Here is a 24,001-nt window from a genome sequence, read left to right as displayed (position 1 = left end):
TCCTTAATGAAATTCTTAAATGCAAATCTCTATCTGAGTCTCTATTTAGGGTAATCCAAACTAACAAAGAACCATCAATTATTTTTTCTATTGTCTATTTTGGTGATTTGTCTATTAAAGAAATTAGTATTTCACAGGCAGAATGAAATGAAATTGGTTACCTCAAATGTTTCAGTGAAACACACACACACACACCCACCCGCCCCACAATACTGTAAGACAATGTCCCATAATAATTTCTTTGAAACGTTTAAAATACAGACGCCTTTAATTTCCAAAAATTACACAGCTGCTTGAGGTGTTCTGAGAAAAAAGACTTCAAATATGTTGTTCATATGGAGACGAGGAAAAATGGCCAAGAAATCACCAGAGAAGTTCCAAATATAAATTTTGTTATTATTGCCATAAATCCAAGAGAATTAAAGTTTCCTCATCAAAAATTTTAAGTCAGAGTAAGCCACTTACAGTATTTGCTGTCTCTGAAGAAAATACAGAGGAGTATTGCATGTGTGAAGAACTGTTAAGACTTTCACCCTATTGGAGAGCTGTTGTTGGAATAAATAATCATAGGCAGATTATTCTTAATATCCAATTTTGTAGAAAGAGAAGGTACCTGGAAATGGGAACAAAATGTCTCACTGAGGAGAAAAGTTTGGAATAATTCACTTTACTTTAGTAGTATAAGCACCCTTAATTATCAACAAAGAATGAGGACAAAGTTTCTGTTATGTTATTAGAGACAACTGATCTATGCAAACAGAAGCTCCAACAGTGGTTCTCAAATTAGGGCATGATTAGAAACCCCTAAGGAGGCTGGCTAAATGTAAGTTCCTGGGCTCTTCCAATTCAGTGGAAGTCTGGCTGGGGGCCCAGGGACCTGCATTTTAATAAGCTTCTAGTAACTTCTGAAGCCCATGGTGTCTGTCAAACCAAAACATGCTGAAAGGCAATGTAGCCAAACATCCACAGTAACACAGTTCCATAATAGGATTAGGGATGTGTCTATGCCATTTCCCTGTTAAACAAATGTATCCCCCCTAAGAATATCAGTCTGGATCCTATATGTTCTGTTTCACTGAAGGCCACATCTTTTAAAACATCTTCCATCTATCTACCAACCAGCCAGATTCTCACCTCTGTACCTTTATACTCTTGCTTGCTCTGTAAAGGAAGGGGAAAGTGTGTGTGTGTGTGTGTGTGTGTGTGTGTGTGTGTGTGTGTGTGTGTATGCACATGTGCATGCATGGGAGGGTTGGGGTACATAACAGAGTTTTGTTAGAAAATTCTCTTTCTCAACAGAGCCAACCAAAGGGACATTTTGGGCTGTGGTATAGTTACTGAGACTCAACGATCCCTATTGATTTGAAATTGTGGTTTTATGAACCTAGCAGTAGATGTTTTCTTATAAAAATTAAAAATTCTCATAATCACTCTTAGCCAACCTCATTCTATCTATGACATATACTCCTATATTACCAGCCCTATTGGATCTGGATCCCTCCTAATGTTCTCAGGAAGCATAGCATTTGGTTTATAGCTGTTCTCGTAAGTGTATTCAGTGTAGACCCTCTGACAGAGGTAGTTTTTCATTTTGTTTAAAAAATCTTGTACATGAGAATGTAATAAATTGTCCTAGGACTCTGGGATCTTGATGAAGCAGGAGTAATGTCCCCCTTGCTCCCCAGGCCAGTGGATAAATAATTATTTTCCTATCATGAGTTAGACTCAGGATCCTCCATAAAAGTAATAAAGATAGACGAATATTCCTGCTCACAAAAACACCCTAAAACCCAAAGGGTGGGTGTGAAGATGTGTATGAAGATCATGGACTAGAAAGGAAGGGGATGTTTACTGCTCGGTGTACCTCAGTAAGGGCCTCTTCCTCTACTGTTCCTTTTATAGGACTGAAGACATTTATGCATTTTGGACAATTAACTAGAATCAACTTCACTTAAACGCACATTTTCAAGAGAAAAGACTTTTTGGGGACATGTATACCACATATATTTTCTTTGCCTAAGTAATGGTGCACCAATGCATTGGGGAGAGTTGTAATTTAGTTATCAAAATTAGTCACTGGATGGGGCAACTGCATTGTCAGAACTCATTTCCTCTCCTCTTTTGCTGATAGTGATCCTTACAAATGTGTGTGAGAAACTTTATCGTTGTGATCACTTTTAAATTGATATACCTAGTAGCGGTTTTACTTTTCCCATAAAAAGTTTTCCATCTTTTAATCTGTTGTGAGCACCAGGCATGTTGCTCTCTCCAACACCAGTGCTCCTGGCTGGGTTTCTATCTCACTGCACAGCATGAAAGCTTGAGTCCATTTGTGTCACAAGTCAAACCTCTCTTGAAGTGATTTGTTTATATTGTCATTTGATGGAGTGGAATGTTCTGTAACTCATTCGAACTATTACAGAAGCTTTGCTAAAAGGTCACCACTGCTCTTTAGAGTTTCCAAATCTGGGAACCATCTGGGAGCTTGTTAAAGATAAGGTTTTCCACTGGCTTTTTCCATACCAACTAGAACCAATTAGCAAAAAGGGACTATTCCAGATAAGTTTGTGTTCACATTTAGAAAGAGAGAGAGACAGGCAGTCAGACAGAACAGAGGCAGAGAGATAGAGAGAGACAGAGAGAACTCAAGGAAATTACAGTTCTTTGCTCAATAGTGTGCAAGCCCACTTTACACCAAAATCGGATTGCATGTGCCAGCAGACGGTAAGGACTATTTAATAGGCCTGAACAGGGGTGTCAGTCTTAAAAATGTTAAATAGAATTTGCTTTTTAATGTCGTTTTTGAATTAATACATTCAAGTATAGGCTTGAGAGTCAACTCTAAAGGAAACTGCATCTCACCATTTACTCAAAATTTAATAGGAAAATGACAACTCATTCCTTAAAGTAATAAGGGTTATGTATGCAAGCTAAACATTCACTCTACATGGCACCAACAGCCTTCCAGTTGTTATAACATTACAGTTTGAGTCTAGGCCTGCAATTGGCTTGTGTTTGCTTTCTGCACCCTTCCTTATGAAACAAAAGTCTTGAATTTTCCAAACCTCAAAAGCTCAGCTGTAAAACTGTAGGAGACCAGGAAGAGGAAAAGGAGTTTCCTTCGAAGACGTCTGGAGTTACTGGCTGGCCAGTCCCGCTCTCTCCCTCCAAACATTAACTATAGCTTTTGACACTTGTCCTTGGAAAAAGTCCAAATGTGGCAAATGGTAGAAGCAAAATTTCTTTACCCTCCTGCCTGGAGCTCCCCATGATACAGATGAGTTCTAGCTGGGCCATTCATGGGTGAAACAAGGAGGTCAGCTACTGCCCACCACCCTTGCTCATGTCTGCAGATGAAATAAGTACACACATAGGGAGATCTACTGAATTAAAAATCGAAGCCTTCTCCTTTGGTTGGAATGCCTGAAAGAGTCTGGACCAAAGAGTCTGCACAGGAGCAGCTAAAACACAGGCTCATTGCCATTAAAAATGTTCTAGGAAGTGTGTGTGTGTGTGTGTGTGTGCGTGTGTGTGTGTGTGTGCGTGCGTGTGTATTTGTAGCAGGATACTTGGGAGAGGAGAAAGTTAAAATCTGGAACCATATTTTTGTCTCTGCAGTCCCGAGCTGGAGATATTAAAAACACAACCTTTCCTTCAGTTCAATTAAGCTGGTTTGGAAACCAAAATTGTCCTTAGAAAGGGGGGAGAAATCCATTTATATTCCTTTTGAGGCAAAATGGGGGTTTTTCGAGCAAAGTCTTTAGGTGCAATTCAGGACCAGGAAACTTAATCTTCCAGTTCAAAGCTTGTCTCATCGTAGAGTTCGGGGCGTGTTGACTTCCTGTGCCGAGAATATTTCAGTTGCAGAAGATCACCCATTTCATCCAGGTTTTCCAAAACCTGCAAAGAGATTGCGTTCCATCAGTTATTCTTTAAACTCCTAAGCCCCGCAGAGATACAATCTTCTTTTACCAACTTCCTTGATTTTAAAGAAAAGGGGAAAGATCCAAATCATTAAGGTGTGGCTTATAAACCAGCCCTAGAGGAATGTTAGATGCTAATTAATTTTATTTCATATTCTTTAATAGTCTACCCCAAATTATGAGTATTTGTTTTTGGGGTGTGAGGAAAGGAATAAAAGCATCTGACCAATGCTTACCCTTTCAGGCTTTATTTTAAAGTTTAATGACATATATATAACCTTGTGGAAGAAAGAGGTAAGGCTGCAGATTACATTTGGGTTTATGTCCTCATGACACAGCAAATCAACCTGGCCAGGGGCAAAATGGAACATTGCAGGAGCTGGTTAGTGTCCTCTTCTCTCTCCCATACTGCCCCAGCCACAGCTTTTAAACACTCATCTCTATGTTCCATGGAATCATAGGACTTAAAACCACAAAGGACCAAGAACTCATCTGTTTCAATTCTCTCAATTCAGGCAGATAAATGTATCCCCAATTTTCCAAAGAAACAACTGAGATGCAGAATATACAAAATGTAATTTTCCCATCTAGTGTATCATTAATCTTATGGTACTGGGCATGGCTTTTTAACATTTTTAGGCCTGTCTTGACCTGTCAAACGAGGTGGACAATATTAGGATCTAATGATTTGAAAAAGGTGAAGATGTTTGTTAATTCTGGAATGAATGACTAGTGAGCTTATGGGCTTTCCTCTTTGGGAAGTCTTTCAAACTGGCATCAAGTTCGATATCCACCAACATATGAAGAGTCATTTATTTCTGGGTGGTAGCATTATGGGTGGTTAAAATGTTTTTTTACTTTTTACTTCAATGTACTTCCTAAATTTTTACATCAAATCTAGGCACTAAGACAAAGTAACAAAAGTTATATTTGAAATGACATCAAACCAAGATAGTGTCTATTGCTCTTGGCTGAAGTGGGGATGGAGTAGCTCAGAGTAAGGCATCTGTACACTGGGGGAGATGAGAGACAATTCATGGAAGGTGTGGGAGAACATAGGATTTCTAGTTATTTTAATCTCAGTCTTTTTAACTTCCATTTTTGTGTCTGTCATAAAATGTACATAATATATTGGCAGTGCATAAATAACTTATAAGTGGATTTATGTTGAAGCCCACTGATCAGATGATCTAGAGCACACCTGTACCCAGAAAAGGTAGGCATGAATTACAGAAGAAGCATCTTAGTAAGAGGGACCTGGGAAGGGCTTCTTCCCACATTTAGACTTCTGTTTGAGATGACTCTAAGGAAGCAGGGACCAGTCTAGGTTGATGCTGTTTTGAGCGGGAGAAGTTCAGTGATTGGCTCTATGCAGAATTCTTATGTGGCAGGTGGGATGACTAAGGTGAGGTCATTGGTAAAGGAGAAGCCATCACTCATGTTAGAAGAAAGAAATTCTAAGCCATTTTGTGTTTGTAGAGGGACCTCATCCCTGCCTTGTTCCAAACATGGTCATAGAAGGGACTTATTTAGTATGTATTTTCTGTGAGTGTTATATTCATTTAACTACCTCAATGTCCTGGCTATTCAAGGGTCATTTTTCACTTTCCCTAATGTGCATATTAAGGCATATGCTCACCATATTTTTATTGATATAGGTGCCTGATTTCAAAAGCTTAGAGGAATCTGTCTAGATGATGTCTCAGTGCTCCTTCCAAACCAGGTATTCAACAGGAATTAAGAACTTTCGAAGAGAATCCCGAGGTCTGATGTCTCCAGAATTGGGTATCCATGAATACCTCAATGCTGTTGGGGGTCGCAAAAAATACAAATCACCCACTGCTGTCCACCCCCTCCTCTCATCTCTGGGAGCATGCCCCCCGGTCATGTCCTTTCCTCTCCCATGCCTACTGCCTCTCTCTCGTTACTTTTTCCTCTCTTAATGTGTAAACATGCTCAAGTCTTTCAAGGGATTTTTAAACCTATTTTTTCTTGCTTTTGTAGTGAAACTTGGCTTTTTCTATTTAAAAGAAACAATTTGTTAAAATTAATTACTAGAAATATATACTCATTTTGGAGAACCTGGACAACATAGAAAAACTCTAAAGAACAATAACAACAAAGTTCACCCATCATCTCAAAACCTAGAGTTAGCTCAATTATTAGTGTGTCATGCAAGAAATTGTTACTATGTATGTACTCTGTAGTGGACACTGGTTTAAGTCCTAAGAATGTAATGGTGAAGCAGAAAGACATGGACACTGTGCATGTATAATTTATTATTTGAGCTCAAAGTATTCACTTTTTTATTCTTTGTAGAACTGTCTCCTAGTGTATGTATATATACATACATATGTATACATATATAATATACATGCACACATAACAATCCATAATACATGTTATATGTGCATGTATATTACACATATACACATAATTCATTCCCATCTTCATATGGAATAACTCATTCATATATAATGAATGACTTCATATAATCCCATATATAATTCCCACCTTCATGTTCCACAGTTGTCTATATTTCTTTTCCAAGATGAATTTATTCTGTCTGGTATTATCACTAGTTGCTTATTTATTAGTATCTCCTCTTAGAGTTTTTGCCCCAGGGTTTTGCACACAAGTAGACACTCAATGTGTTTGCTAAATTGCTTTGACATTAGGAGACAGTTTCATCAACCCCAAACTGATTGAGATGGCTTAGTTTTCTGCTCTCGCTCATTCACATAAAGATCAAAACCAAAGGACAGTGAAATGTGGTTATGAAATCATTAAAAGCTAGTGTAGGTCTGGATGATATGATGGACCTGTCTTTGTTATTGCTTTGCCAACATGTTGCTTAGTTGTGTCATATTTTCTTATGAGGGGTTTGGTGGCTCTGAAAAGTGTCAGGTTGCGGGCGGTTCATGCTGAAATAGCATGTCAGATTAGCTTTTGCATTTAAGATCAAGTAAATGGCACAACATGTGGCTACTCAGTCAGTCTTTTTATGAAACCAAAACAATGCCTTGAGTTAAATCTTCACTAAACTCATTTTTCTTTTCTATCCCTCGAGTTGATCACATTGTTGGGCATTGTTGGCATAACCGTTTTTTTTTTTTTGCAGTGAGATTTATGAGTGTTGGTTTTCTAAACCATCAAGAGAAATTTAGGGAACCTCAAGCAAGCTCAATAAAAGAATGTGCCCGCAATGCAAGGTGCCATCACTGGTGGTTCTGTTGGCCTGTGGGGTACTCACCGTGTCTAGCATCTCCCGGGTATGTGCCGCTGAAACACAAAACCGAGCCCGAGCTTCTGCGAGGGGAGTAGCTGGAAATCCAACGACCACCACCCCAATTTTTCTGTTTAATAGATGCCTTGCAAAAGCCCTATGGGAAGGGTAAAAAAGAAGGTTAGCTGAGAGATGACAAAATTATGTGGCAAGAAAAAGAATATGGCTAATTGACATTTCTTATAACAATAAATAGAAGATGATTGAAATTACTAAACTTCTGTTACGTGCAACTGACAAGAAAATGAGGCAGTTCCTTGATGGCACCCATATCTGAGGGTGTATATTATGCAGCCTGGCACACTCAATTAGAACATTGTGAGTACTATCTTTGACACTGAGCAGAAAATGCTGATGTACGTGACCCTGGTTTAATGAGTCAGCATTGATATAAAAATCCTTCGTCTGCAGAGTTCCTAGGAACAAAAACCCAACAGCTAACACAATGCAATTGCATAAAGAAAGAACGTATAGTATGTGTAAACTTGTATGTTTTAAAAACGTAATACCAATAATAGAGTATGGAAATTTCAAGAAGACTATACTTAGTGACTATTATTTGAGAACCAGGATCTGAGGGTCTGTGGGTGCTAATACTGAGCTGTATTCTCACTCCAGAGCCAAAGATTTTTTCCCTCATTAAATTGGAGAGGGAAAATAGTAAGGGTCTCCTCATTTTTGATTGTGTAAATGAATCCACCCAGGTATGTTCAAGGATAATAAACCCATTGACTGGGTTAAAGGGGAAATGAGGCAAGGGGGATGCAGGGAAAGAAATGTGTACACACAGAGAGGCTGGTTGGTAGATGCAGCCTGTAGTACGTAGGTCATAACTACAAAGCTTTCTGACACAGGCTGTAAACTTCCTCAGTTGTCATTCCTTCCCCTTATCTGCTTCTAGACACTTTCTTTTTCAAAGCTAATCTCAGTAATGATTCTAGAATATTGATCTCTAAAAAGTCTGTAGATTTTTTGTGCTAAGACCCAAAATCAGACAAAAAGGCATGCGCCCCTAAGTGAATCTTTCCCCACTTTGTGCTCTGTTGTTCTCTGCAGGAAACATTACTTACTAAATGTCTCTGCCCACAAGCAAGGTAAATGCCTCAGAACTGTTCTTAGCATTAAGAGGATTCTGGTGTCCTTTTCTTAGGCTGGAAGCTGACAGCACCACAGAAACCTTCCAGTCATAACTCAGGAAGAATTCTTGAACTAGACGTGGAGAGCTAGCTTGTTCATTTACTCATTCCTCTTGCCATGAAGCTGTCTGCCTTTTTGCTTGCCTCATGCAGAATGCATGCTATCAAATGAAGTGATGGAGATTGCAAGACCTACTGAACACACAGCCTCTCTGGCCCCGTGGCCCAGCAAAGGTAAGATTAGCCTTTGATTTGGATGAGGAAGATTAACAAGGAGATGAAGCTTTCTGAGAAAGCTTGAAAAACAGAGGCTGTTCTTTCTCTTTCTTGTTCACCCTACAGAAGGCTGCCCACGGAACTACACAGGATGAGAGCTCATAATTATCTGAGAAACAAGGCAAGTGCTTTTATTGCTAGAATACAAACCACCTGACCCATGATCTCAGGCTAGTTTTCAGGACTCCCCAAAGACCATTTTCACTGTCTGCATGTTTCTCTTTGTACCAGAGGAAGTGAGTTTTGCCAACGAATGTAGAGCAAAATATATGACTGTTGATTCATTAGGCTAATCTGAGGCCTCCCTGGAGCACTTTCTGGCTTAAAATTTACACTACTAACCCTGGCCTCCTTCAGTTAATGTGTCTGATTGTTCTGAACATTTTATATAATGAGACTCTGGGTTTGTACTCCCCAAAATAAATGAGAGCCAGTGTGAGCTGAAAGAAGCTAGACTACGTGGATAATAATAATAAAATGTTAGCACTGCGTATGTGCAGCATCACTGCATCCTGTATGCCACCATCCTACAAGTGTATGATGAGACACATAGAAGGAGAATGTAAACTCTGTACCAGAGAGCAAATACAATATATTCTTGATTATTCAAGTGAATGTTTTATGGGTGAAATCACATGATATTGGACATTGTAGAAGATTCCTGTGGTAGGGTTGCAATGAAACTTTGCTCAAAACGATACCTGGCTGGAGATCATATTTTCATTCTGCAGTAGGTGGACATGTGGAGAAATCATAGTGCTTTAATAAAAGCAAAGGGTTGAAAATGAGCAAATGAAAGAAGTGCTCATACACTGGCTTATATAATTAACTCCTTGTTTCAAAAGACTTTTCTCCATATAAACTTTCCATTGAAGAAATATCTGAGAAGAAAACAAAGCCAGGCGGCAGGGAAGCTCTTGGCAGCAACTCCTGCCAATAAGAGATGACATTACCTTTTGTAACTGACCTATTCTAAGTTTCCTTAGACAACTCAAGCAATTAGAGTGGTTTTTTCCCCATTTGCAGTGACTGAGGCCTTCTGATTCACCAAAGATGACATTGAGAGTTAAACTTATACTCTGTGTTTGCTTTAATGAAATGTGGATATCCCCCACTGTGGACTAAAGCTTCAGAGGCCATGCTATGCACTGAAAAGAGCTCTGGTGTAGGAGGCAAATGGAACTGGCTTTGAATTCTGGGCTCTACTGCTTGTACAACCTGAGTGACCCTTAGAAAGTAGTTTAACTTTTGTGGGTCTTGGTGCCCTTGTTTATAAACTAGGGCCAAGCATCCACCCTTGGTGGGTGATCGCTGGATCTGACAGTCTTACTTAGCATAGAATCAGCATTCAGCCACATCAGATCCTCCTTAAATACCATCTTCACTGGAAGGCACTAGATGGTTTGACATATCATCCAGGGTTCAATATGGCATATTTGATTCATGCAATAGCAGGATCTCCACCTACTATTTTCCTGGAAGTTCTATTTTTATTAATGTAACCAAAGGTTGCAATAACTATTTTGGAGAGCCCATGCAACCATGGTGACCAAATCCTGCACACAGTTGAAACTAATAATAATAATCATTGTACTAGTAGAAGTCCCAGTAGTAGTAATAATAACCACCACTGATGAAATGCTGATAGTACACCAAGTACTATATTAAGTGCCTTATATACTACTAATAATAACAGCTCCCACCTAGTGGCTCCTATTTAAGAGACAACATACTTTATGCTGACAGACCTCATCTTGGTTAATTGAAACAATTATGAAATAGGTACTATTATATTCTATTTTAAAAATGAGAAAACTGGGGCTTCAGAAAGTTGGGCAACTTGTCCAAGATCCCCCAGCTAGCAAGAGGCAGAGTCAAATTCTTCTTCATTCCAAACTCCTCACTACACCAAGGAGCACAGTTTTTACACATAACACCCTCTGATTTCATTTTTCACATTAGCTGTTGTCCACAGAAGTATTCCCTCTCTCTTTCTGTTATTGCAAAATTCAATTCCTGAATTTAAATGCATTTGTTTTAACACTTCATGGACTCTTCTCAGGGCATGGATTCATGTTAAAATTCTATTTCCAGCCTTCACCAGCAAAGTTAGAATTATATGGCATGCTCCCTAGGACCACCCTCCAGCATTGTGCACTTTAGACTCTCAAAAATAAAACAAATTTATTTTGGTGTCTTCCTTTGAGCTAATGATAACATATTAGAGAGACATGTGCTAAGCGTGGCATCTTTCTTCCACAAAATACCATTTTGCTAAGCATGCTGAATAAACGTAGGTTTTCTTTTCTGCCTTCTGAAATTGGATGGTAAAGGGTTTGGGATCATATGCTACTTTGAGTCCCTGTTGCCATTCCTCCCTGTGGTAAGTACCAAGCAGTATCCTGTGGGACTTTTCTGTAGCTCACTATTCTCTTGACCACCCCATGCACTGTTAGCCTAACCCAGATCTGTGAACAAAGGCCCCACTGGCAGTAATGGTGTGGCATGCGAAAGAACTCACGTGTGCTTTTTAACTGTTTGTTATTTTGCTGTGGTGAAATGATGGAAGAGTGTATGCTGAAGAATTAACACAGTCCTATCTACCGTGAGTTCTCAACTGATAGCCCCGGAATCTCTTCTCTATACTTAAAATACTCTACCAATCTATTCAGACTCTTAAAGAGTCAAACAGAAATTTCCAAAAATGGGGTTATGTTGCAGGAGAGTTAGGACATCTAGAATCTTGTAAATATATGTTGACTATTACTTTCCACCATGCACATGGTCAGACACCCAAATAAACATTTTATATTTAGAAAGGACTTTAATTAACTTCCTTTTAATAACAGAGGTAGTTAGTCTGTGGCAAGTTGGAGAATGGCTCATGTATAAAATTGTCTATGCCATATTGAGAAAAAGTCATTTTTCCTCTTTATGCAGTTGTTCTCATGCTCAATTTCAGAGTTGCAATCAATGGGAAACAACTCCACATAGATTTATAAGAGCGGCATTAAAATTTGGTGTTAAGAGCGTGAGCCTAAGTTTGGGTTTGCCTCTTGATATTCTCTTGATTTTACTACTGCTCGACTTGTATGACTTTAGGCAAACTATTTAATTGTCCTCAGCCTCAGTTTCCCCCACACTTGAAATAAGGCTTCCTTCTTCTGAGGATGGGCATGAAAGGTCAGTGGAGAAAGCACAGAGCCTGGTAATGTTGTTTCAAATGTTGGGAGAGATGGTCTCCAGAAGTTTTCCCTGAAAAAGACTGTGGGGCAGAAGGAGGCAAGGATCATCTCTAATTTACAGGTGAGGCCTAGGGGGTGACACCCAAATTCACAGGGCTTGAAAGTGGTGGGCACTTGATTCTCTTCTTAGAAGACCTCTTTGCTGATGGGCTGGCAGGTGGCTTCCAAGAAGCTATACAAGTGAATTCTGAACTCAGCACCCCATTCCAAGCACATAAACAATGCCCATGCTGAAAGAGCCTCATAGAGTCAGAAGCGCTGTCTTAGTCAGATCACCTTGGGGCTCCGGTATTATTCTGAGAGCCCGTTGTATACTCACGCTACTTTAGCAGGCATGTAAAGAAGCAGGGGAATGACGGGAGACTCCTCATTGCCATAGATAATGAATCCCATTTCATTCAGTCTCTGTCTGAAGTATCTTGTGTTTTTTGCAAGTTGCCTTACTCTCTGTAACCCTGAAAGAAGACAGGCATGAAATCCATCAATTTCCACCAGGAAGAGAGAAGCAAAGGTCAGACTGACTTGGCAAGCATTCTTAAGTCTTTCTGCAGGCCTGCATTATTAGCTGGGAGGGGGTCAAAATAGGGCAGGGAAATATCTTTTGGTGAGCAGGTGTGGGTACTGATGCCTGAGAGCTGTCCTGAGTCTGGAAGTCAGGATCCAGGGTGGGGGTGCGGGAAGGTGCTGTTAGGTTCTGCTAGCAACTAAAGGCAGGCTAGCGTGTGGGGTGGGCAGAGAGTGTGTCTAGCAAGAAGAAACAAGATGAGCTATCATTTACTAGGTACCTACTGTGTATGGACTCTGTGCTAAGTGCTTTAAAGACATTAACTCAGGTGAAGGGAATGTGACAAGAAGTGACACAGACACAGACACACACATACCACACCACTTGTTGGTAGATGCTTTTCAGCCAAGCTGAGCTGGCCCATTAAGTTGCTTCTCATCCAAGTCTCTAATCAAAGAGCACTTCACCTAACCTGAGCTTGAAGGGGTAGAACATTCCTGAACAAAGATAGGTCCAGCTGAGACCAGAACTGTTTTGTGAGGCATTTGCTAGTGGTAGAGTAATAGAGGGAAAGGAATAGAGGGAAGGGAAGAAGGGGACCTCTGTTTTCCCCAAGCACCAAAAATGACAGCATGGGCTCCAAACAGAAGGTCAAGGAAGGTACATGTGTCTATTTCCAGGTTATTGGTACTTCAGCTCAAAAGCTTTGCCTCTGTCCCAGGGGGAGGTCACACATATGAGATGGCAAAGGGAATTAAAGAGTGGAAAGAGTTCTGAAGAAATCTGTCTACTCCATTACTGCCTCCAGTGAGGCAAGTGGGCAAATCAGCCAAAACCAGAGTGTGTGTGCTTGATACAGAAGATTGAACAGAACTGGATATTTAAGTCCCCAGAAATCAGTCCAACGTTTGCATCTGATGCAAAGTGGCTGTTGAGCAGGAACAGCTGCTATAGCTGACCACCATTATGATTGGTTGGGTTTCTATTCAAACTGATCAGAGTTCTTGCTTTGCTAGTTTTTCAATATTCTGAACATCACTCCTGGGTGTCTGTAACTCTGCAGATGGAAAATGGGTTAAAATGTCAGTAAACATGTCAATCACGGTTCTCCAGTTCCTTCTTGGAGAAATGGCTCAGATTGTGTCTTGACAGAGGGTTGAGCAGTGGACATTTCCTGCTCAACATCTTTCCTCCAGGAACTCTTATGAGTGCTATAAAGAATGCTATGTGGTGCTGTGACGTTCAGGTAGAGTTGGCCCTGACTTTCCTCTTTGCTATAAGGATATCATATGACCAAGGCCTAGCCAATTGGAATACTCCATCCCCCTGATTATTGGTTCAATGATGAAATACAACCTGGGCCTATCAGAATCTTTCAGATCTGCTGAAGAAGTGTATGAATGAGTTCATCCTAAGCTACATGTTTGTCATCATATGGAGGAAACCTGCTTGAGAATGATGTTGACTCAGAAAGCCAAGGTACAAGACAGTAAGAGTCCTGATGGCATCATTGTAACCCTCGGGCCTAGCCATGCCTAAGTGAGTCTGTCCTTTGGACTGTCTGTTGTGTGAACCAATACATTTCTTTTTCTTAAGCTATTTGAGTTTATACAACCTATAACCAAATGTGTTCTGAGTAATACAGGTGGCCACTTATTGTATGGGGTTACCTCTAAAGGACAATAATAATAGCAACAACAACAGTAATTCTAGTTCACAAATACATAATGTTACCACTGTTATAAGCACTTGACATTTAATAATTTATTTAGTCCTCACAACAACTGTATTGAACTAGATGCTATAATCTCATGTTACACACAAAGAGAAGCCAAATAACTCACCCAAGTTCACATAGTTGGTAGGTAGCAGAGCCAGAATTTGAACCCAGGTAATTGGGTTCTAGAATCTGTGCTGTTAACCTCTACATTATGCCCAAGAGTAGCAATGGGTGATGTCTACCTAGATAATGGATGATAGCCAACTCTTCACTAAGCTCAATAAAATATACTCTTCCAGCTATTATGATCATTGTTATACCAAGTTTTTCTTGTAGAGGCAGTTCAGAAGTTGAGGGCTGAGCAAGCTTTCAGTAGCCTCATGTTGTGAGAAAGGGGATAGGACATCAGGGACTAGAGTCTGAGACCTGCCACAGGGGAGGACTGGTGAACTCCCTTCACTTTGAGTGGGGAGCCTGAAGGGTTACTCCTGAGAAGTAAGGGTGAACCAGAAGTAGACAGGCTCCCAAAGGGCACATCCACTCCCAAAATAGTTCAGCTCTTCTAAGAGTTTTTCTTTGCTTACCAGGCCCAAATCTACTTGGCTTCTCTGACATCTTAAATGTGTTAACAATATATGCAAAGGAATGGAAATTTAGTGGAGTGGAACACCAACCAAGAAGGAGGGTGTTGAATTGTCCCTGTTTGTTTTCTGTTTCTACTCTTCACTCAACTCCAGTTCGCAAGGAAGACTCCTCTCTGACTCTGCCAGCAGACTGTGATAGAGAAAGCATCTGGGTTATTGTATTTTTTCAGGAAAGCTGATCTCTCAATTCCACCATGCTGGCCATAGCTAATGGATGCACAACACTCTTGATTGAAGGCCAGTCCACTTGGGTGTTGGCCAGAGACTCATGACTTGTCTATCATGGGAACTTCACCAAAGAGATAATAAATATGAATTAAACCAATAAGAACCTCTTGCTGGTAGAGTATGAACATGAAAAATTTAGAGAAAGCCAACAATTGGTATTAAGACTAGAAACTGAAGGACATAGAAAAGCTTATTATCAGAATCTATAAGACATAGGATCCACTGGTCAGTGGCAGTGATGATAAACCATATAGAAGAGAAGTGGGCAGTGCAAGGTTAGTCAGTAGCAACTGGAAGAGAAGAAATAGAAACAGGGAAAAACACATAGTCAGTCTAGTGGGCAGACAGATATGTCATCTAAAAATGCATGGAAAATTGCAACTCTTATGAGTGCTGTAAATAATGCTATGTGGTGTTATGAGAACCCATATTAGAGAGATTGGACCAAATCTGAGGAAGTCAATACATGGTGAGTGAGTTGAGATGGAAGGGTAGACCCATGTTAACAGGCAAAAAACTAGAGGGGAGCATTTCAAGTACAGGAAACGGGTGCAATGGTCCAGTGGTTTGTAGAAGAAAAGAGTGGTTGAGAACCGGGTAAGATGTGGTTAAGTGTTGGGCAAGATAAGGCAGGAGTGATGGGTAGATTTTCTAAAAAAAAAAAAAAAAAGAGGACAGGGATCGAAGAATCCAACATTTAGTGGTTGGGAAGAGAATAAACTTAAAAGGGAGACAAACAGAGCAATCAGGGTGGGAGAAGACAAATCAGGAGATGAAATACTGTTTACTGATTTTATCAACATGGCAATCATTGATAACCTTTACTTTTGGGGTTCCTGGTTGGGACTTTGGTTTTCAAGAAACAGGTAGCTGCAAATATGGCTTATTTTAATTCATATATGCTTTTATTTTCCCACTCATCTCCTTCAAAAAGTAAAAGATAAGCCCTCAACCCTGAAATTCCAGATTTGCAACATGAATACAAGTAAGGGATTGGGAGAGGTATAGAACCATTTGTATACATTTTGCTTTGTAATATGCTGAAGTGTTCCTTGGAAACTTGTATGTGTATAGAAAGCAACCTCTTTGAAGGCCAGAACTAGAAATGAGGAGGAGAATATTTGTCTTCATTTAAAAGAAAATTTCATCTATACATCGAAACTGTGTATTTAGGTAGGTGAGAGCATAAGGAGTAGGGGGAGGTTGTGGAAGAAGAAGGGAACGAAAAAGAAGGACTGGGTAAGACTTGTTTTAAAGAAGGTGATTCAAATGAAGTCACAGAAATACATCTCAGCCACCAAAATGTATTCCATATGGCCTGTCGCCTTGTATGTTTAGCTCTTTTGTTGATCGTTAGCTGCACAATGAATAGATGACTTCATCAGGCTGGGTCTGATGATTCCTAAATGATCCCCCTCAAAGACTAGAAGGATTTCCTGGCCTGGAAGTGCATGAATGACTTAAATTGCCTTTCCCAATGGCATTATCTTTGTGCTTGCCCATAATGACTCATCTATCATTGGGCTGCCCAACTACTTAATTGGCCCCGTCTGTCCCCTTTGCCTCGATTAACACAGGTAACTGGATCATCAGCTAATGTCATCACTTTACTGCTTCTAGATCTTTTGGAGAGTTGACCAAATAGATCAGAATATTGATCCCAAGGGTAGCTAACTCTTAAGAATTGCCCTGTCTTTTCTATCTTTGAATCATTTAGCATGGCATGGCTGACAAGCCATTATGATATACTTCGTGGTCACCATGTTTTCTCATATAGATCACTATTAATGCCTTTGAGGTCCTTTGTGTCAGCCAAGATACAGCTCCTTTCAATTACTCTATCGCTCACTCTTTAAAATTGGAAACATTCTACTCTTGTAGGGCCTGGGGGCAGAGAGGAATTTATCCATATAAAATGCTACTCATCTAGGCAGGATGTGGGTGATTTTATTAATTATGGTGTGCTTTGAGATCCTTGTTTGAAGAGCGTTTTGTAAGAATAGGAGGAATTTTTATCATTTGTCTTTTTGTACAGGGATGGCCATGCCAGGGTGGCATGGAGATTGGGCATTGCAGTCACATTCCCTACCTAACACTCAAAGTCTCTAATTCAACCATTTCTGGTTCTTCTTTCACACATCAGGCGGAAGACAGGGAATGTCTCTGCTCAGGTAGTTAAGTAAATGAGTTGATCTCTTATGTAGGGTTCTGGAGAGTTTATATGTTTATTTTGCTATATTCTGGGTTCTCTGAAAAAGGAAGAGGCTTTGAAGTTAAATGCACTAAAAAAATTGAACTCCATCTGGACAATATAAGGCCTTAAAACCTCAGTTTTACCTGTAAAATACAGATAAATAAACTCATCACCCAGAAAGGTTGGTAGAAATAAAGGGGTTAATGCAGAAACATGATTTGTATGTACCTGGGATGCAGTAGGTATTTGGAAGTCTAATTATATTTTTTCCATTGGACAGTAGCTCCTAGCAACCTCAATGGCACCTCAGAATCATCTGGATAGCTTGGCAAAATCCCATGCCCAGACTGCAACCCAGACCAGTTGAATCAGTATTAAATCGATATAAATCCGGACGGGACCAGGCATGAATTTTGGTTTCTACAAGTTATAGCCATGGAGACTTGGATGTCTCAGTAATAGCCGCCATTGCCAGTCGAAGTCCAAAAGCCATCCACATCTGTGTTAAGTACCTGACTGTGTCGGCTATGACTTATTTCTTAGTTGGATGTGGAAAATAAAAGATGAGCATATGTCCTGGCCTCTTGTTTGACACGATTACCTCCCAGCAGTTAATCAGTGCTTGGGCGCTTGGAGAGTACATTTTGTGGGGGTGACCTGCTTCCCTGACAGCTATCTGCTCCAAAGTGCTCATTTGACTTGAGATCAACCCAACTGTCAACCTCCCGCCTCTCATGAGGCTGGATAAAAATCCAGCTGACCTGTACACTGCTGTTCTACCCATTCAGATTTCTAGCTCTGCCAACTTGAGAGATGGGCTAGGTTAACGGAGGCCACAAATACTTTAACCTTCTCTCCAATGCTGTTAAAACAAAAACAGCTGGGGCAGAGGAAGGAAAACAAATAAAACACAAAGCATCCCACTACAAAGCTTTGCAGTCCCCTAATAAAAACAATCGTCTGTGGCGTTTCCAAAAATATGCTTGGGACAACTCAATCTCCAGAGGGCTAGAAGGCACTGCAGACAGTGGAGACTCCCGGAATGACCTGTCAAAAGCTAAAGAAGGAAAATTTGTTGTCTGCTAAACCATCGGCATGCAAAAAAACAGAGAGGCATTTCCCTCTGAAAGACTAAGTGAAAGAGGCTGATTTCATGAGCTTGGGAGCCAACACGGGTGCCACTCTCTATTTTCTGCAGATTTTGCAAGCTTACTTGGTAACAGAGGAAACATGAATGTGCCCAGATGCCACAGAGTGACTTATTTTTATTATTTCCCAGGTTTAAAAATGCACTAAAGAAATACATGCTGCTATCCCTCCCTAAATTATTTAGCACACCTCCATGATGGTCGGAATACAGACTGGACAACCTCAAACATGCTCTTAGGCAGCATTGCTTGGAAACTGTTGTCCTTTTTTTTTTTTTTTAAGAGATGGGAAGAGTCTCTCCATAAAACATCTCTTACAATTTAAGAAGTCGATCTTTCTAAAAATATCACATTGATATTAAAGAATACCTGAATGGTCTGAGAATGCCTCATCTTCTTGCCTCTTGCCCCTTCTTTGTCCATTCGCTTATGGTTTCTCCCCCTGGCATGGTGGGGCAGGGGGGTGGTGGTGCTGGTGGTGGGACTGGGGAGCGACCTTGGAATAAAGTGTCAATGTGACAGCAGGAACCCAGTGGTCTGTTATTTTAAGCTCTGGACACCAGACAGGACATTTTGTTTGCAACACACTTAGGGGCAAAGTGATCTCAGCAAAGATCAAGAGGCTACAGAGCAGCAAGAATCATAAGAATCACATTAGCAGTGACAAGCTTCCCGGTGGGATGGAGAAAATTGTTTGGAGTGGTTTGTTGAGAGGAACACACATTTTTATCAGGCACTGAAGCTCTCCCTTTTGATGTCTGGATTCCAAGGTTACAGCATGTTTTATAGTCACATACACATGTTCCAATGACTCTTCAGGCCACTTAGTCATACCCCCGGGGAATGCACGCAGGAGCAGGGAGGCTGGACATCAAGGGTGGACAGATGTCTGCACAACCTAATTTCAAGGACCCCGGGTGGCCGCCGCTGCCTGCACCTCCCTACCCACTGCTCACGTACACCATCAGGAGTTTCATCCACAAGGAGAGGTGTGAATGGACAGGTCTTGTGTACCTATTATGAGCCAGAAACTGTGTTTTGGGGCCCTCTTCACAGACACAGAAACTGAGGCTGGGAGATCATTAATGCATTACCCAGCTGACCCGGAAACTGGCCGTACCTCCTGATCTAATCCAAGTCTGCTCTTTGGAGAGAAGCTGGTAAACTCATTTCTGATGAGGTGTGAATTCCATGATTCATGGATTCACACGTTTTACAAATGAAAAGTATTCACTATGTTCAGGAGCTGGACCAGCTGCAAAGGTGAAGTAGAAGATGAGAACATTCTGAGGCTGTTTGGAAAGAAATGATCTGATGGAAGACAGGACAGGTAGCAAATAATATACAATTGAGTGCAAGAGCCTTAAGAAAGATCTAGACAGAGTTGGCAGGCTTTTCACATACTAGTGCTTCCTGAATCCTTACAGAATGAATGATAAGATTTAATATTTAAGTAGAGAGCAGTGTCTTAGCAAGTCATGAATTGTGGAATTTTACACATTAAATGGGGTAATTTGGGAGGCTAGGGGTCTTCTGGGAACTTTGTAAATCAGTGATTCTTAAGCAGAGGAACACACCAATGATTCTTAAGCAGAGGAACACACCAGAGTCTTCCGGGAATATTTGTTTTTCTAGAATACATACAATAAAGCTCCCCCCCCCAATAGAGATTCTGCTCCAGACAGACTACTGGTATAACTGTGTTGTGCACCAGTTAAGAATCATTGCTTGAAGGCATAACTTCTATTGTGGGTGATGGTTCTACAAAGATACTAATGCTGATCCTAACTGAAGACACCAGAGATCAATTTCATTCCAGAATATTCTGTACTCCGGCAACAGATCTGTACATAAGGTTCCACCTGCCCTTTCCTTTTTTTTTTTTTTTTTTAATGAAGATGAGCAAGTGACTCATCATCTCTGAGCCTTCATTTACTGATCTATTAAATAGGGATGATAACAATAACTTCCCCACCTATTGGAATGCTCTATGGAAGAAATGCTCTGGGATTTTGGAACAAAGAGCTAGAGGGGGTAAGTTAACATCATGTGCATTTAAGTTTGGAGGTGGGGGGGCACATGGAAAATGGGTAACTCACTTGCCATAATGTTTGTATCACAGTTGTGAGAAAGATCAGTGAAGTCAGACCACTGACAGCTGTGAATTGGCACCCTAGGATTTGGAAGGTTTGGGTGGGTAATAGGGAGCCATGGCAGCATCACGAACAGGACATGTCATGTTCTGAGGGGGTTTGGGAAGAGGAAGCTCATGGTGTATAGCAAGACAAGTAGGAAGCCAGAGTGGCAGCAAAGGTCTGAAGTGGGTGAGGAGGTGTGTGTCAGCAACTGTTCTGATCTGTGGCAGGAAGGCAAAGGAGGCGGCAACTGTTCTGATCTGTGGCAGGAAGGCAAAGGAGGCAGGTCCTGGGCTGAGCAACTGGGTTAATGGGGTCCCCTGAAAGGTCTCTGAGAAATGATGCAAGTTAAAGTGGCCACCAGCAAGTCCCACTGAGGCAGCTACCGACGTGATTCAAACCTCTGGCTTTCAAAGTGTCTGCTGAGGGTGCACTGGAGAAGCCTCAGACAGGGGGTGTGGGGAGGAATTGAGGGAAGGCTCAGCAGAAGGCAGATCAGACTGCCCTGCCCCGGCTACAACAATAGCATCAAGGCCAAGTACTCAAGGACTCTGAGCCCAATTTCCTGGGTCCAAAATCAGCTCTACCATTTCGAGCAAGGCACTTCATCTTTCTGTAACTTAGGATCTTCACCTATAACATGGGAATAACAACAATGTAATAATAATAACATCCATTACATTCTGCTCTGTGGATTAAATTTTTAGCACTTAGAATAGCGCCTGGCACACGATAAGCCCTATATGAGCATTGTAAAATTTAAAAACTAGAAATAGCTTATAAAATGGACTTCCATATACATTTCATTTGAAAAAAAAATTCTATAGTTCAAAAATGTTGAAAACTATTCATTTGAACCAAAGAGCAGACAGACTGACTTGGATCTGCGCTGTAGGGCTGTGCCCCTGAACTCAGTGAAGGTAGCCTGTGGCACCTGCACCCAATCTGGCTGTTCCTGTGCCCTTCTCAGTTTTTTGTTTGTTTGTTGTATTTTTTGTGGGATATTTTGGTGTCTGGACATGTCTTCCAACAGCTTCTTATCCACCAGAATTAAGTGTTCACCGGAATAATTTTCATTTTCAGTATTCAAGTTGAAGCGTATGGTCACTGGAAATCTAACTATATTCAGTCCTCCTATTTTAGAAGAGTAAAATAAATTTTAGGGACATTAACCAGTACTTAAGACCTGGACAGGTGAGCCTTTAGAAGGGACTGGGCTCTCCCCGAAGAAAGAGATTCAAGAAGAGAGGCGGATCTGAGGCGAGGGAGATTCTCCATTGCTGGCTTTGAGGCGGAGGGGCTACGTGATAAGGAGTTCAGGAGGTCTCTAGGAGCGGAGAGGGCCCAGCTCACAGCTGGCAAGGAAATGGGGACCTCACTCTAGCACCCCCAAAACTGGATTCTGCCACAAACACGTGAGCTGGAAGAGGAGCCTGAGCTCCAGAAGAGAGGCCAGCCACAGACACCTTGATTTGGCCTTGAGCAGAGAACAAACTGTGCCCAGACTCCTGACCCAAGGAGACCGTGAGATAATAAATGAAGTTGTTTTAAGCTACTAAATTTGTGGTGATTTGTTATGCAGAAATAGAAAACTAATACAGTCGTTCTCTCTAGCCCAGAGCACACGCTGGGCTTCTCCAGGCACAAATCCACCTGCTTAAGCCTCCCCAGCTGTGGCCAGTAGGGTAGCTGGTTTTCTCCACAACTTATCCAGTCAAGAGTGGGGCTGGGGCATGGCACCCATGGCGTTTGGGGTTTTTGCTGCTTAGTTGAACATGAACCAGTGATGGGGAGAAGCACAGATCAATGCGGAACAGTGGCGTCCCTTCACCCTCTGAGACGCTACAGCTGGAATCGCGTTCTTTCCTTCTCCGGTTGTGCTGAGCCAACATGGAATCCCACGTGTGTTCCATCACAGACTCCCCCATCTCAGCATCCATCCACACAGAGGAGCCAAAAGCCAAGAGGAAGCTTCTGTAGCAACTCATGGTGTAAAAGGATATCTTGTTAGTAGGGCGGGTGGAAGGAAGTGGCCACACTAACCTTTTGCCCCAGTACCATCTAAAAGACAAACAGATCCTCTTTACACTCCTGCTAGGGAAATTTTGTAAGGCCTCAAAGCAAGTGCAGAATTTACGGAGCTGCCCTAAACCTCCACCCTTGCCTAACTCTCAAGGTGAAATAAATGAAGGGATGGAAGTTCTGGCGACCCACAACCCGACAAGCCTCCCCTCCTCGCCGGGATTCAGTTTGCCGGCTATTTCTGTGTTTATGGGATAAACCCAAGCTGTCCTATGTGCACAGAAGCATCAATAGGGCAGAGAGTCAATGCCTGTCATTTGGCTGGTCAACCCAACCTGTGGTCCACACATACAAAAAAAGTTCAGGTAGGACTTTCTACACCCCGCCCCCGCAACACAGGTGATTAATCACGAGGGAGGCAGCCCCTCAGTTGAAAGCCAGCAGAGCATAGCACCCGGCCATCTGTTTTGTATTAGCTGTTGCTGAAATGCCAGTGGCCTGAAACCTTTAGAAAGCGCAGAAAGCCCCGAGCCTCTTTCTCTGCCTCTGTCTGGTCCCCAGTGGGTAACCAAGCACATATCTTCAGGAAGCAGCAGCTAACGCCTCCCTCAGCAATGCCTGGGCCCTTGGAGGGCCCGATTCAGGTGGGGTTCTCCACAGACCCCGCTCACATTCACTGAGGGGCTTCCAAGGGGCCGAACAGAACAGCATGTTCCTGGGTTTGAGGGGAGAAAAGAAACTGTAGGAAGCTGATCTTGGATCCGCTCTCTGCCCAGGTAGGTGCTAAGAAACGTGAGACCTTTTAAAATCGCATGTCTCATTATTAGTTTCTTTTGTTTTTTTGGGTGCTATTTTGGTGTTCACTGCCTCTTCCTCCCTTTGGGGAAGACACAGAATTCCTGGTGAAGAGTAAATGAGCAAGGACAGTCTCAGAAAAGCTTGGTGATGTGGACGGATTGGGATAGTCTGCAGCTCCCACACAGCACTGAAGAAAAGCAACAGCTTCCGAGGGAAGTTTGTGACTGTATCTCATGTCAAATATAAACAGTAAGAAAGTGAGAAAATTTGACTGGAGAGCAAACTGCTGTCACCCAGCGTACTCCTCCCGCTTCCCCCCCCCCGCCAAGCGCTAAATCTTCCCAGTTAGTCACTCCCATTTTTAAACCTATCAAACTCAAGTGTAAAAATATGCATGCCCTGTTCCAGGACCCAGAGCAAAGGTCCAAGGTCACAGCTGGAAGGCGCTGGTGCCACTTTCTCCAAGTCCATGTCGGGTTAGAAGCAGGGTCAACACCTCACCTGCCAATCTCATGATAAAAGTTCACAAATGACCAGGATGAATGAAATAATCCATACAAAATGATTTAAAGATGAGGCATGCTCGTATTTTCCAGTTCGAGTGTATTATATTTTAAGCCTCACTCTTTTTTTTCTTTTATCCTTAGGTTTTCTCTCCCGAGGGTGAAAAAAAAAGGAAAACGATGGAGATTCATAAATTAATGATGTTCCTTGAAAGACCTTGCCATTGTATTCCACTCT

At 41.6% G+C, this 24,001-nt stretch overlaps 1 protein-coding gene across 2 annotated transcripts in view; it reads right to left on the bottom strand.

Moving 5' to 3' along the window:
* Positions 1 to 268: 268 nt before the first annotated feature.
* The window catches only part of SPTLC3 (serine palmitoyltransferase long chain base subunit 3), a 154,481-nt gene continuing 130,748 nt past the window's right edge, over positions 269 to 24,001 (bottom strand). The window contains exons 10-12 of one of the 2 annotated variants that reach the window (XM_025876925.2): positions 12,186 to 12,321; positions 7,177 to 7,306; positions 269 to 3,900 (exon numbers count right to left, since the gene is read on the bottom strand). In XM_025876925.2, coding sequence (XP_025732710.1) covers positions 3,787 to 3,900; positions 7,177 to 7,306; positions 12,186 to 12,321 — 380 coding nt within the window. In that variant the 3' untranslated portion in view covers positions 269 to 3,786. The remainder of the gene's footprint in view (positions 3,901 to 7,176; positions 7,307 to 12,185; positions 12,322 to 24,001) is intronic. The other variant, XM_073878414.1, reaches the window with a different exon arrangement.

Source organism: Callorhinus ursinus, unplaced genomic scaffold (assembly GCF_003265705.2).
Source record: "Callorhinus ursinus isolate GAN/ISIS: 27379988/994484 unplaced genomic scaffold, GSC_fseal_2.0 scaffold29, whole genome shotgun sequence".
NCBI classification, from domain to species: Eukaryota; Metazoa; Chordata; class Mammalia; order Carnivora; family Otariidae; genus Callorhinus; species Callorhinus ursinus.
This window is presented reverse-complemented; position numbering and strand designations above follow the sequence as displayed.